The sequence below is a fragment of the Lissotriton vulgaris genome, chromosome 1_2 (genome assembly GCF_964263255.1).
Source record: "Lissotriton vulgaris chromosome 1_2, aLisVul1.2, whole genome shotgun sequence".
In the NCBI taxonomy this organism is placed as follows: Eukaryota; Metazoa; Chordata; class Amphibia; order Caudata; family Salamandridae; genus Lissotriton; species Lissotriton vulgaris.
This window is the reverse complement of record NC_141686.1, coordinates 344,135,807-344,151,954: the sequence shown is the minus strand read 5'-3', so window position 1 is coordinate 344,151,954 and position 16,148 is coordinate 344,135,807. Positions and strand designations below refer to the sequence as shown.

At 48.3% G+C, this 16,148-nt stretch overlaps 1 protein-coding gene across 1 annotated transcript in view; it reads left to right on the top strand.

The window, feature by feature from the left end:
* The window catches only part of LOC147736733 (uncharacterized), a 156,126-nt gene that overhangs the window by 21,854 nt on the left and 118,124 nt on the right, over positions 1-16,148 (top strand). Inside the window, exon 2 of the mRNA XM_086953448.1 lies at positions 14,415-15,892. Coding sequence (XP_086809574.1) covers positions 14,415-15,892 — 1,478 coding nt within the window. The remainder of the gene's footprint in view (positions 1-14,414; positions 15,893-16,148) is intronic.

Sequence of the window (16,148 nt, the reverse complement as noted above, 5' to 3'; positions counted from 1 at the left end):
CTGCCATACGGTACAGCCGCTGAGTGACGTAAGGCGGGCGCACGCACTTCCGCGCAGGCGCAGAGCGCTCTTTAGCCGTTTTTCTGCTTGCTTATGTCGTAGAAGAGGCGACGGACGGAGAAAGAGCGGGGACCGGTGAGAAGGCGGGGGATCCGGAGGGGGTGGGGTTACCCCTGATGGTGTACGGGGGGGCAATGCCAGAGAGGGGAGGTAGAGCAGAGAGTGGGAACAGAAGCGGGGAGCTTTGGGGGAAATTAAGAAACCTGTGTGCGTGTGTGTGTGTGTGTTTTTGTGTGCGTGCGCACACGTGTGTGATTGATTGATTGAGGAGGCTGACTTCCCTCGGAAGCGGGACAGGAGATGTGCACGGCGCATGGCTGTACGTGCGCGTGCACATGCTAAAATCGCCGAAAGCTCATGCCGATCCCCTGTCCCAGTTCCAGAGCAAGTGGATAACAATAGAGGCTTCGCTGGACAGCAGCTCGCCCTAACAATTTACTTACATATTCACAGTGCTTTCCATCACAGGCTGTGACACCGTAGCACTAAAAATACACATCACTATTCTCCACTGCACCGATCAAGATTTAATTATGTGGTTCTCTGGTTACACACAGACCTCTGCAGTGCATTAACTAATATAGGTTTCGTAATATACTACAGTGCATTTCCAACTGAAAAATAACTTTTTAAATTTATTTTTCATTTACGCTGCCCGTTATTTTATATGTAGATAGATACCTGAAGGTGAAAGACCTAAAAAACGTATAGAATATTTTGGGCTTATTTATGAGAGGCTTGCATCGCCAGAGCATCCCTTTTTTTTGATGCTCCGGTGGCTCAAGCATCTCAACCATACCTATGAAGCAGAGCAAAGCCACCCTGCATGTCTTTGCATTGCCTCATAGATTATTTTGGTGACAAAAGGTGCCGCTTCCCGTATAAAAAAACAACCCTGCCTACGTCGGTGCGAGGCAGCAATTTGTGAAGAGAAAATGACTGGAATGCACTGTATTTCATAAATACGGTGCATTCCTGCCCTTTAACATTGGCATAGGGCAGCGCCGCAAGAAGACTCGCGGCGCTGCCCTGCGCCAATTCCTCATAAGTGTGGCTCAGGGGTTAGTGGCGGCAGACCCGGAAGCTGAGATCGGCCCTGGACCAGGGTTCAATTCCCCTGCCTCGGCGGGTGTTGGGCTCAAAAATTCCACGGACTCGATAATTCTCGCTCCGGTGCCTTCTCGACTCACGGGTTCACACTCTGCGACTCTGGGCAATAGCTTGCTTAATCTCCACAACGGCCCCTCGCGGCGGGATGCCTGGCTTTCACCTTGTGGATACCCTGCCGGAGTTATCTCACAGGGGAATACCAGGACGGGTTCCCGAAGCAAGCGCCGGGAAACCCTTTGTGGGTAGCTGTGCGCTATATAAGCTCAAATACATTTACACACATTACATAAATGAGGCCCTTCGTTTTTTAGATTCACCTTTGGCTACACCCCTACGCTCAATGACCTTTGGTTTGCTAAACACTGTTTAATATAATTTCCCCACTGTAAAAAATATTTGCTGTGGTAATTAGGGGCTATCCGAAATGGGGGTCTCTAGTTGGCAATGGTTTCACCTTTGTCCAAGTAGGGACCCTTCCTTCTATTCACGGTAAGAGGGATACACGACTGAAATAACCCCTGCTCACCCCCTTGGTAGCTTGGCATGAGCAGCCAGGCTTATTTCAGAGGCAGTGTGGAAAGGATTTGCACATAACCAACAGTAATACAGTGAAAACACTACAGAAGGACACCACACCAGTTTAGAAACATTTCCAATACTTTATATATTCAAAACAAGACCAAAACTATGAAAATCCAACATATAGTCCTTAAAAATATGCACTTTGCGGGGGCTGGTATTGGTCGGTCCGGACTGCGATGTGAGATGGGGCAGTGTGCTTCAAGACTTAAGAGCAGTGCCCCCAAGCCATGTTGCCATCACGGTTGTCGAAGTCAGCAATGGCGTCAGTGAGACCAGGGCGGCAAAGTGAAGCGAGACGGTGCGGAGTGCAGTGCCCATAGGACACTGTGCAAGCAGCAACTCGGCGGCCGTCGTCAGTGAGACCAGGCTTGCGGTGCGAGATGCAGCGGCGCCGTCTGCAGTGCCTTCAAGACACGGAGCCAACGGCAGAGTCCGTGATGGAGTTGGTTGCTGTCCCCCCTCTGTGGAGTAGTGAAGTAGTGTGGCTCACTGGTTAGAGGCGGCAGACCCGAGAGCAGAGGACGGCCTGGGACCAGGGTTCGATTCCCGGTGCGGCAGGTTTCTGGACCAGGGTCAGCGGACTCGATAATTCTCTCGCCTCGGTGCCCACTCTGATCAGCGATCACACTCGGCAACTCTGGGCATTAGCTTGCCTCATCTTCACTAACGGCCCCACCAGACCGCCGGGGATGCCTGGTCTCACCCTGGATTAAGGGACCATCTCTCAGGGAAGCCAGGAAGGGTTTCGCAGCGGTCGAAGCGCCTTGGGACCCTACGGGTAAGTAGTGCACTATATAAATGCCTATACATTTACACATTTACAACTGAAACCACAGTTCCAGAGGTGGTACCCAGATGCATGTCCTACCTTTAATATACATGGCACCCTGCCATGGGCTTACCTGAGGGGTGACTTACATGTAAGAAAAGTGAAGATTAGGGCCTGGCAAGTGGGTGCACTTGCCAGGTCGACATGGCAGTTACAAACGGCGCAGACACTGCAGTGGCAGGTCTAATAACCCTTTTCAGGCTGCATGGGTAAGTGGCACAATCAGTACTGCAGGCCCACCAGCAGCATTTGATTTACAGGCCCTGGCACCCTCAGTGCACATTACTAGGGACTTACTAGTAAGTCGAATATGCCAATCATGGAAACACCAATCCATAACACAATTTACTATAGGAGAACTTGCATTTTAACACTGAACTGCAGTGAGAAGGTGCGCAGAGACACTGAACCAGCAAAAACAGTGTCAAAACTGGGAGGTCAGAAAGTAAAAAACGGGGGAAACATGCCAAAAGATGTCAGATCTAAAAGGGCATTTATGGTTGTCGATAGATGTTGATGATGAGGAGAACCAGTTTCTAGAAAATGTTGTCAGAAGGGGTCCTTGCGCCTAAAAAGGTTTGACAAGGGGGTCTCGACATCAAAAAGTTTGTAGACCACTGCCCTACACTATCCAAGACTTACCCTACTGTTGCACCCCCTGGAGTTAGAATAGTCATTTTTACCCCTACACTTTCCAACACTTACCCTACTGTTGCACCCCCTGGAGTTAGAATAGTTATTTGTATCCCCATACTATCCAATAATTACCTTAAATGCAACGTAATGGTATGCGTTGTAATGGTTTGCTTTGTAAAGGTAGTATGCGATGTAATGGAATGCGTTGTAAAGGTAGTTTTTTAAAATGCGATGTATTGTCGTATGATGTAATGGAATGCGTTGTAGTGGATGTTGCGATGTAAAAACTGCGTTGTAAGTGCATGCGTTGTAAATGTATGCGTTGTAACGTAATACATTCGTCCAGAATGGGTCCGTGAGGAGTTGTTACTCATTTTCACGAATACCTGCTCAGACCTTGTTTTTAGGTCTCGCCTGTCGATGCGCATGCGCATCGAGCTTGCGAGACTATGGGGGCTTAAACACTCTTTAACTAACTTGCAAGGAATCGTGGCGATTCCTTGCAGTGCCCGTGAAATTCAAGCTCAATGCGCATGCGCATTGAGCTTGAAAGCGCGTGCACATGCCCCGAGCCGCCTGCCTTAAATGGATTTTCCCTCAGGCGCACTCCTCCCACACCCCCGTTCCGCCCCCTCCCCTGCCTGCCGTGTCGCATTTCGTCACTTCCCTCAGCCGCAATCCAGGCCCCTGCTCTCCTCCTCCTACTCTCCACCCCACTCTCTCCCTCACATTCAGAGACACCAGAAGCTTAACACGCAAGATCACTGACAAAGAGGTAATTTTCCAAATGACCTATTAGCTTTGCTTCCATTTGATTAAGGGCTTACCAAGATGTTGCAGGAATAAGCACGATGCAAATGTGGTGATAGTCAAAACTCCAAAACCCACCCTGTGTACACCATCTCACACAACACACTGTGTACAGAGGGTTTAAGGAACTACAATTACCAAGGAACAAGTGTGATTGAAAATGCTGACACCTTCACAGTGCATAATGATTATACATAGGGCTTAGAGTGCTCGCTTCACCACAAAACAGGGTGATTAGAGGGAGGACTGACTAGCTGAAATGCATAAGACCAATGAACCTCCTGGAACACATACCATTGTCCTTCAGCGCATACCTTCAGTGCAATTGTCCTCTGTTACCACTCATGCTCTGTAAAAGTTTGAACGGGGCATTGAATTATGTCATGTCTAGATAGCCAGCATTGGGGGAGAATAATGTTGTTGCATTTTGCATTTCGTCACTTCCCTCAGCCCCCTCAGGCGCACTCCTCCCACACCCCCGCTCCGCCCCCTCCCCTGCCTGCTGTGTCGCATTTCGTCACTTCCCTCAGCCGCACTCCAGGCCCCTGCTCTCCTCCCCCCCCCCCCCCTCCTCCTCCTACTCTCCTCCCCACTCTCTCCCTCACATTCAGAGACACCAGAAGCTTAACACGCAAGACTTCATGTATTACTTGGAAAAACAATACACCCCAGTCATACATGTTCCGTGGCTCTCCGGGTCTTTTATCGAGTCTACCAGAAGGAATATTGAACAATTTAAATTAGGCTCATTTCCATGGATTTTCCCTCAGGCGCACTCCTCCCACACCCCCGCTCCGCCCCCTCCCCTGCCTGCCGTGTCGCATTTCGTCACTTCCCTCAGCCGCACTCCAGGCCCCTGCTCTCCCCCCCCCCTCCTCCTCCTACTCTCCTCCCCACTCTCTCCCTCACATTCAGAGACACCAGAAGCTTAACACGCAAGACTTCATGTATTACTTGGAAAAACAATACACCCCAGTCATACATGTTCCGTGGCTCTCCGGGTCTTTTATCGAGTCTACCAGAAGGAATATTGAACAATTTAAATTAGGCTCATTTCCATGGATTTTCCCTCAGGCGCACTCCTCCCACACCCCCGCTCCGCCCCCTCCCCTGCCTGCCGTGTCGCATTTCGTCACTTCCCTCAGCCGCACTCCAGGCCCCTGCTCTCCTCCCCCCTCCTCCTCCTACTCTCCTCCCCACTCTCTCCCTCACATTCAGAGACACCAAGTCATGTATTACTTGGAAAAACAATACACCCCAGTCATACATGTTCCGTGGCTCTCCTGGTCTTTTATCGAGTCTACCAGAAGGAATATTGAACAATTTAAATTAGGCTCATTTCTCCTGCTTGAATATGAAACTTCATTCCTTTGGTGGGTAACCTCCATTGTGATGTACTGGAGTTCTGGACTTTTTGGTACTGTCCAGAGGTGTCAGGGACAACACCCGAAGACCCCTGAGTTCTACCTGTCTCGGTGCACAAATAAACAGAAACACGGGCTTCTCGATGGTGGCGTCAAAGACCAAAGGTTTATTACTGCAGGGACACAGAAGTCACAGAAACTACACACGGGCAGAATCTAGGAGCCTGTTCGAATTGTACAAAGTGGGTTGCTCCTTAAATACGAATTTTTCAGCTTGGGGCAACATTCTCCACATGCTAGTACATTTCTAAACCTTCATGTCCTAAACAATAAATATTTGGCGTTACACAAGAATCGTCCACATTATCTGATGTCAAAACATTACGAACGAGGGGTTCCCACTGTTCCATCATAATCCCATGTCAACTTTTCATTCAAGAGCCGGACCGCCTCATCGTAAATTTCGTTACCTCCCCCTAATAAAGGCCCAGAAGGAAAGGAGCAGAGCCAGGTGCAGAAGATAGAAAAGCAGGATAAGAGATGTTTGTGGGTCGTAAATGGGCAAGGCTACTGGCTTCGGCCGCCTAATCATGATTAGGCCAACGAACACGAGAACCAGTATAGCAGGACTGGCCTCAGGCTGGGGAGGCAGCTTTTGTCGAGTCATGCGGCCACAGCGTTTCTGTCCTAAGGTGCACGTGTCACTAGCAAGGTGAATCGCCGGCTAAAGCTTACGTGTCCTTAATGGGTTGATCAGAGGTCACTGTGTGTCCATTGACTATGTGAGGGCAAGAATACAAAATGGCTGCCGTAATCTAAGATGGATGCCATGGGTAAATCAGAAATGTGTTTATAACAAGAGTGCTCTTGCTCGTAGCATAGCGAAAACACCAGGATATGCTAAATGGATCATTTGCGGTTCACTGGTACCAAAATTATGAGTTTACGACAATGTTGAAAACACGGGTTCAAATCGTCACGGAACCTCAGTACCAGCGCCGGTTTTCAGGAAATCGGGAACTCTACTTTAGATCGGAGCCCACTACAACTGACAGTGTGAGGTGTAAACCTGTGCACTGCTGTTATTAGAAGCCTACACCTGCAGGATGAGCTTAAGAAAAAGGTTATTTGACTAGTGTGTTCTTACGCCATATAGTGCTCCTGATGGCAGTGTTTGACTGTGCTGTTGGATGCAGGTAATTGTAGTATTTATAATAATGTGTATGGAAAAGGGTTATTTTTAAGTCATGATTACAAGGCTATCTGTGTGCCACTTATGGGGGCGCCTTGTCACTGCCAGGTTGGAGCCTGTACCACGGCCTTGCAGCTGGCAGCCTTATCACAACTCCCGGAGGCAGTAGCATCTCTACCACAGCGTTCACCCCCCACCCCCGCTACTGTCACATAACATCCACCACCCCATCCACCACCACCACCACCGCATCCACCACCACATCCACCATCACCACCACATCCACCACCACATCCACCACCACATCCACCACCACATCCACCACCACACCCACCACCACTACATCCACCACCACCCCATCCACCACCACCACCGCATCCACCATCACCACATCCACCACCACATCCACCATCAACTCCAAATCCACCTCCACATGCACCACCATATCCACCACCACATCCACCATCACATCCACTGCCACATCCACTGCCACATCCACCGCCACATCCACAGCCACATCCACCGCCACCAGATCCACCACACCCACCACCACTACATCCACCACCCCATCCACCACCACCACTACATCCACCACCCCATCCACCACCACCACCGTATCCACCACCACCACCGCATCTGCCATCACCACATCCACCACCACATCCACCACCACCACATCCACCATCAACTCCACATCCACCGCCACATCCACTGCCACATCCACCGCCACATCCACCGCCACATCCACCGCCACCAGATCCACCACACCCACCACCACTACATCCATCACCACACCCACCACCACTACATCCATCACCCCATCCACCACCACCACCACCACCGCATCCACCACCACCACATCCACCACCACCACATCCACCATCACCACCACATCCACCACCACCACATCCACCATCACCACCACATCCACCGCCACATCCACCGCCACCAGATCCACCACACCCACCACCACTACATCCATCACCACACCCACCACCACTACATCCATCACCCCATCCACCACCACCACCACCGCATCCACCACCACCACATCCACCACCACATCCACCACCACATCCACCACCACATCCACCACCACATCCACCACCACCACATCCACCACCACATCCACCGCCACATCCACCGCCACATCCACTGCCACATCCACCACCACATCCACAAAAATAAAAGCCATTGTTATTTGTAATATCAATACATCTAAGTCACGTAAATACAACACATATTGCATTACAAAAGCTACAGGTGTCACATTTGCGAAAGTTAAAACTATTGACATTGTAACTGACAAAGCTATTAATTTTGCTATTTTCAAAACCAACACATAAATAAAAAAGTGTCATTTACAATAACAAACGCTCAAACTTTCCTAATGCGAGACCTATTGCATTTCCAATGCTTGTTTAATGTTTGTATTCAATGGGAGGTTGTCTCTGCAATGGATTGAGAGGTATGCTAGGAGGAAACAAAAGCATATTTTTACAGAACAATATTAGTTTCTTCTCTCAGAATGCATGTCTTTATTAAGCACCTCTGTCCACAGTTCTGTACATTGAACCCTTTGATATCCGGACTTTGTTCCCTAAAGTAAGGTGGTTGTTTTATTCATAACTAGCATATGAAGCTGACTTCTAGTTCGTTGATATACTAATGATTTGTGGGGCCCGGGCAACACATATTTGGGGCTCCCTATTTGGAGTACATTTGAATTTATTACCGCTTTTAGGCTCAATTGAAGTCCCTATGATGCCCCAAAAATATTTAATCATTGTATTAAAATAATCATGCAGAATGTAAATTAAACATTAGGTCATTGCTGTGGACCTAAACATTTTTCTTGAGTTTTTTAAGTGCTGTTGCTAAAATCATTAATTCCGCATCGTCATGTGCGGCACCTTGTCATTTCCAACCAAATAAGTGTTGGCGAAAGTTCACTGTGATTATAAGATAAACCATGTCATCTGTAATTCTACGCGCTTGGTGTAAAACGCATTCAATCATTAGTGCTGGTGGCCAAGCGCATACAATTACAGATGACGTGGTTTATCTTATAATCACACAGAACTCAACTCTGAGTTGAGGCTGGGCAGACCACGCATGCGCAAGAGAATGTGAGAGTTGAGGCTGGGCAGACCAAGCATGCGCAAGAGAAAGTGAGGGTTGAGGCTGAGCAGACCAATCGTGCACAAGAGAATGTGAGGGTTGAGGCTGGGCAGACCAAGCATGCACAAGAGAATGTGAGGGTTGAGACTGGGCAGACCAAGCATGCACAAGAGAATGTGAGGGTTGAGACTGGGCAAACCAAGCATGCGCAAGAGAATGTGAGGGTAGAGGCTGAACAGACCAAGCATGCACAAGAGAATGTGAGGGTTGAGACTGGGCAGACCACGCATGCGCAAGAGAATGTGAGGGTTGAGGCTGGGAAAACCAAGCATGCACAAGAGAATGTGAGGGTTGAGTCAACAACAACAACAACATCCTAGACCCGTCGCAATCCGGGATTCAGACGGAACCACAGCACCGAGACAGCCCTCATTGCGGCCACAGACGACATCCGACGCCAACTAGACAACGGCAAAACTTCAGCCCTCATCCTTCTGGACCTGTCAGCCGCATTCAACAAGGTCTGCCACCACACACTTAGAACACGCCTCCAAGAAGTCTGAATTAGGGAGAAAGCCCTGGACTGGACCACTTCCTTCCTCTCTGGGAGAACCCAGAGTGTCCGCCCCCTCCCTACCGATCCGAAGCAACCAACCTCTTCTGCGGCGAACCCCAGGGATCTTCCTGACACTGTTCAATATCTACATGGCCCCCCTCGCACAAGTGGCCCGCCAACACGACCTGAAAATCATCTCCTACGCCGATGACACCCAGCTCATCCTCTCCCTTACCAAGGACCTGCATATCGCCAAAACCAACCTCCATGAGGGTATGAAGGCCGTCGCCGAGTGTATGAGGAGCAGCTGCCTGAAGCTGAACTTAGACAAGACGGAAGTCCTCATCCTCGGCCCTACCCCATCTGCCTGGAATGACTACTGGTGGCCGACAACACTAGGAACAGCACCGACCCCCGTGGACCACGCACGCAACTTGGGATTCATCCTTGACTCCTCCCTCTCCATGTCCAAGCAGGTCAGCGCCGTCTCCTCCTCCTGCTAAAACACCCTCCTCATGCTTCGCAGGATTTACAAGTGGATCCCGATTGAAACGCGAAAAACGGTGACCCAAGCCCTCATCAGCAGCCGGCTGGACTACGGCAACGTACTCTACGCAAGAATCCCGACCAAACACCTACAGCGACTACAACACATCCAGAACACCTTGGCCTGCCTGATCCTCAACCTCCCCCGACACAGCCACATCACCCCCCACCTCCGAGACCTTCACTCGCTCCCCATCAACAAGAGGATCACCTTCAAGCTCCTTACCCACGCACACAAGGCACTCCACAACACCGGACCAGCCTACCTGAACAGCAGACTCAACTTCTACACCCCCACCCGCCAGCTCCGCTCCACCAGCCTCGCCCTAGTCGCCGTCCCACGAATCCAGCGTACCACCTCCGGAGGCAGATCCTTCTCCTTCCTCGCTGCCAAAACCTGGAACACCCTCCCCACCCACCTGCGGCAAACCCAAGACCTGCTCACCTTCAGGAAGCTCCTCAAGACTTGGCTCTTCGAGCAGTAGCAGCAGCCACCCCTCCCCCTTCCTCAGCGCCTTGAGACCTTCACGGGTGTGTAGCGCGCTTTACAAGTTCAGTGATTGATTGATTCCAGTATAAAATCCTATACATAGAATAATCCTTAAACACTCCAGAGTTTGTGTTTGTGCTGTAAAGTGCTGCACAGGTTGTGTTTGTGCTGTAAAGTGCAGGGCAGGTTGTATTTGTGCTATAAAGTGCAGGGCAGGTTGTGTTTGTGCTGTAAAGTGCAGGGCAGGTTGTGTTTGTGCTGTAAAGTGAAGGGCAGGTTGTGTTTGTGCTGTGGAGTGCAGGGCAGGTTGTGTTTGTGCTGTGAGGGGCAGGGCAGGTTGTGTTAGTGCTGTAAAGTGCAGGGCAGGTTGTGTTTGTGCTGTAAAGTGCAGCGCACATGCAATGTGTGGAGTGTTTGAAGAAGTGACAATGTTTCTCCGTGTTATCACCTGAGTCACGGGTTTTTTAAACATAAAATTCACAGACCCTCAGTACTCTCACAACGCGATATTGATGCTTTGTACATTTTTCCGTATTTCCGTGCGTCGCTAATATATGATGTATCGCGTGTCCATGGTGGTGATAGAAAGGAGGAGTTTATTCCTTACAGAATGCTCCACCCACAGATCTGCTTCCTCCTCAGATACTGACACCTTCCAACTCCCTCAGCAGCATTCCACATTGGGTGTTGCCTCAGAGACTCTGGGATGTCACAGCTCTGTTGAAGAGACTACAAGAACTTTGTGTGAAGAGTGATCCGTGATTATTTGGGGTGTTACATGTGATTGTGCAGATCTGTGCCCACCCTGTGCCTGCCCTGTGTGTAGGTCTCTTGGAGTAGTTGATGCCCGTGAATGGCTTGGACGAAGCCTAACCTTTCACTACAAAATGTTTGGAAGTGATTTGTGTGTGCGAGACAGTGTGTATGTGCTTGTTTGTGATTGGTCGTCTTGGGTGGCTACATTATATATGAGCGTGTAAGCGACTGATCCGTCTGATTACTTATTTCCAGTGTGTAGGTATTTGTGCCTGGGGATGAATTGGGTTTCACGTGTGTGTGCACAGCAGAGCACAATGCCTGTGTAATTGTGCAGCATTGAAGATGTGGTTAAGAGATATCTGGTTTGTTACATTAATCCATTTATAAATAAGGTGTGAGACTGTACAAGTGAGAGTTGGAGTTTGTGTCACATCTGTGAGTACACAATTGAATGGACTTTTTAAAGATACATTTTTTTTTGTGTGCGTGTGCGTTGCAAGCATTTTGTGTGTGTGTTGCAAGCATTTTGCCAAAGACACGCCTGTCTGCTCCCAGGCACACCTGGCTGCATCCGCTGGAACCAGGAGTCAGGTAGTATACTCAAAATGCTGCATTTTCAGCATAAGATCTATTGTCTTTCAGGTACACAGATTTTAGTATCCCCCCCCATGCTTGTCTCAACTTTAAAAGCAAATGGCGTGTATGCCAGCCACACATATAGAGTAATCTGGCACTCAACATCACTCACTGCGGGCCAACAAACAATAAGACTCTTCTACATCCTCAGATGTAGGAGTTGTTAAAAGCATCTTTACTAAACCCACCCTCCCTTGGCAAAGATAAGTGGAAATACTCAAATTATTAGAATCTCCTAAGCCGAATATCCTGTTCTTACCTGAAACCTGGTTGTCGGAGGAATCTACTCCAGATCTCCAGAAGCCAAACCTGAAGATAACCCAAAGAGAACAAGCTCAGAGGAAGGAGTGAGATTGTAGCAATTATTCACCAGTGGATTCACACATCTCTTTTACAAATTACTCAAACTGAAGGGGTAGATCTGCTTCCCTTTCTCAAGTTTCGAATTGATGACGACAACTCAGTCCCCGAAGATAATGAATTTGCTGATTTAATGATGTTGAATTTACACCAACACATTACATGCTCAGATCACATAAAATGAAATTCCTTAGATCTGATATGGGCGTATAATTGAAGACATTCTCTCCAAAGAAAAATAATCCACTCTGTGGCTCAGACAGGCTAGTGACCCCCCCCCCCCCCCCCTGCAAATCCAACAGCGTGTTATAAACCGCACCAGACGAGTGCCCTGGTACAAGCCAGAGTTAAAGGAGGCGAAACCTGCATTGCGTCGACACTGGTGGCAAAGGAATGACGAAGAGAGCAAAATCACATTTTAAAGTGAGCTTGAGGAATATAAAGGCAAACCCGTTCCATGCAAAGTCCTCTTAATAGGCAAAAAAAATCTTAGAAGCAAATAAAAATTGTTTTTTGATATCCTGAATGATTAGTCGCCCCCAGAAGAAATGAGAACCTCCCTGACTCCTATCGGGCATTCTGTGACAATCTAAAGACTTAACAAAAACATTCTTTACAGATAGTATAAACAAATACAGCAGCAGTAATTCTGAAGTTGAGTCTGAAAATAACTCTACTCTCCTTATCCTTGTTTGAAGAAATAAACAGGCTCCATGAATTTATGATCAAGGTCAAATCCGGGTCACCAACTGACCCTTGCCCTCCAGCAGTCATGGAATCTCTGACCTCAGCAATCAATCAATCATTCAGCATTTATAAAGCGTACCCCAAGGATATCTGGGCGCTGAGGGTGCTGCGTCTCATTCAAAAAGTGAGGTCTTGAGCAATCCCCTGCAGAGCGTTTTCATCAATTCAGCAGCTCAAGCTGTCGCTCCAAGCGCGTTTCAAAATGCTGTAGAGCTCACGATACTGAAAAACCAGGGAGAAGTACCGGATATAACCAGGAATTATAGTTCAATATCTCTGCTCCCTTAACCGGCAAAAACCATTGGTCAGAGACCTGTCTGCAAGAGGTTCCAGGCTTTATAACTACTCCAGCTCTCAGATAATTCTTATCAATGGAATGTCAGCCTCACAACTCGAGTCTCGAAATATGATGCAATTTGATAATTACTTGATGAGGTTCAATCAGCTAAAACTGAACATTGACCAAACTGAGATTGTAATTTGAAAGAATAAGACCAACGTTTGGAGCCAACTTTACTCTCCAACAAAAATGAGATTGTTACCGGAGCCTAAACCCACAGCTAAAAGCCTCTGAGTGATAATCGATAGTAATCTTAGCAAGAACCAGCAGGCTGGAGCTGTAGGATCTAAATGCAGATTTGTGCTGAAACTGCTTCAGAAACTAACCCCCCTCCTCCCACTTAAGGCAAGAAAAGCAATAGCGGTGGCCGCAGTCCTATCTAGATCGCATTATGCCAACCAAGTATATGTAAGAATACCCAATATCACCATTCATAGACTACAAGTAATTCACAGCGACGCAGCTTGTTTACTACATCATCTTCAGAGGTGGGCACGCGCCACACCTATATTGAAATAACAAATCCACTCCAAGACCCTCTGCCTCAGCCCTAAAAGGGTGAGAGGTCTAGCCCCTCACTTCATTGTAAACCAGGTGGAAATGCATTCACCCGTACAAAACCAGAGATCTCCTCACTTGAATTTACTGTCTATTTCGAAATTACAGAAGATCAGATCAGGCGAACGCAGCTTTGGTACAAGTTCCTTTCATCCAGAAATCTGACAGCCCACAAGCCTATTCAGACTAGATTCTTCCCTGTTATGGTTCGTTTTCTCCTCTTTTATGTATTTCTGATTCAGTGCCAAGAAACCCCAGGTTGAACATGCTCTCTATATATTCAATGACATAACAAGCGTTTTGTAGATCCTGTAGAGGTTTGGTATGTTGGCGCATGCTTCAGTCACTGACCTGAATATTGCAAAAGAGAGGTGTACAGTGCAAGTGAGGATGATAGCGCAGTCTTGTCTGCCAGGGTATTATAAACCTTTCATTGCTGCAAGGCTGTCACAGTATTCTCTTTTTGTGGTTGCACAGTGTACAATTTGAGCAGACCAAGGAACAGACATAATGTTGGAAACACATTTCAAATCCGTGCCTTTCATAATATATGAACTATGTTGCGGGTATTGTGACATTTTAATAATTCAATTTTTTCTGGTTTTAGGAATGAGCGGTGTTCTCTGATCACACAGGGGTTGGTGAGACAGGAAGGAGTATTTTGACCTAACTGTCCTGTGATAACGTGTTGTCTTTTCTCTTTTCCTCTCCTCTGCAGACACTTGAGACTTGAACATCAAGTTACCAGAATGGGCAGAAGACGGGCTCCAGGAAAGAAAGCGAAAGCGCAGTGTTCACGTGAATCCGTAAGAGCCACAGTCCCGTCTTTACCTCTCCATGACGTCTCAACTTCAAGATCCCAAAATGATGCTCAGAGGGACCAGGACCTGGAACCGCTTTCGGAGAACCTGCCCCACATTATTCTTCTATCCATGCTGGAGGAGTTGGAAGCCAAACTGGAGAACTTGATGAATACTGTGGAGGACGTACCTTCTAGAGTCGCTGGGCTGATTAAAAAAATCTGGATAGAAAAGGATCAAGGTTCCCTAGATAATGGTGCAGAGTCTTTGGAGATGGTCTGTCCGGCGAGCATTAGAGATTGTGCTGTTAGCCGGTCTCCTGCGACACCTCAACTGGACAGGCCAGGGGATCCGAGCTTGTGTCTTCAGACAGTGTGTTATGATGGTCATGCACTAAAGCAGGACTGTACGCTCTCCTCGCCAACTGACGTTCAAGGGCGTCCAGAGGAGCCAAACCTTTGTCTACAGCCAATGTTTCCAGATCGACGTCACCCACAGCAGGACCAGTGCTTGCAGCCTGAGTTTCCAGGTAGAAATGGAGTACAGCAGGATTGTCCTCTATCCCGGTGCCCTCAGACAGATCCTCCATGCAGATCACAGGAGGCAAAGCTGTGTCTTCACTCGGAATGTGTTGATGGGCAGAGACCAGAGCAAGACCAGAGCGTACAGTCAGCGTTCCCAGAAAAGAGGAAACCAGATGAGCCCCTGAAGCAAGAGCCATCCCCATTGTCTGATAATAGCTGGGACCAACAACAGAACCTCTGCCCACTATTTCCTGAAGGACATGAACCACAGCAAAACCACTGTATACAACCCACGCTACCAGATGGGAACAGACCTGATGATCCCTCGGAGGAAGAATTGATGTCTTTTGATTTCCAAGATCCCCAGGAGAACCGCATCCTACAACCCGTGTCACCTGATGGGATGTCATCACACGAACACTTAGAGTCTGGGCTATTGTCCTTTGATGAGTTGGGGTCACAACAAACCCAGTGGCTCCAGCAACACCTATGCTGTCAGCAGGAACTTCCTTATGCGCAGGATCCAAACGTGAACTACGCGCTGGAATCCATGCACCCTGAAGCACAGGAACCAGATCAGAACGACACGCTAGAACAGACCTGTGCAGATGCACACGGTTCAGATCAAAAGTACAAGCTAGAACCTTCCTGTACTGATGCGGAGGGTTCAGATCAGAACTACATACTCGAACCACTGCACCCTGAATCACAGCATCAACATCAGAACTGCCAGGCAGAACTGCTCTGTCCTGATGAGCGGGGTCAGTGTGTGCCTCCATCATTCCTAGGACTGGATACAAATACTGCAGATGAAGACTCAATGGAGAGAGGAAATACAAAATCACATTTATTGCTGTTCGAAGATACCTCAGGTATGTGTTTCACTATAAATGGACTCTCGGAGTGCATACTAACACATGTAACCTCTTCAAAATGCGTATGGGCAGATTTTAGAAAGTCTCAGAGGGGAAGATTTTGGTTTGGGTGGAACCCACTGAGCTATACTGACCCCCAGAGTACACTGGGTGCAGATGTGTCCCTGCACTCTTCTCTGTTTCCACACAGGACTGCATCCTTCCTGTACAGAAACAGGCCTGGTTATGGGACTCTACATGAGACAAGAAGGCT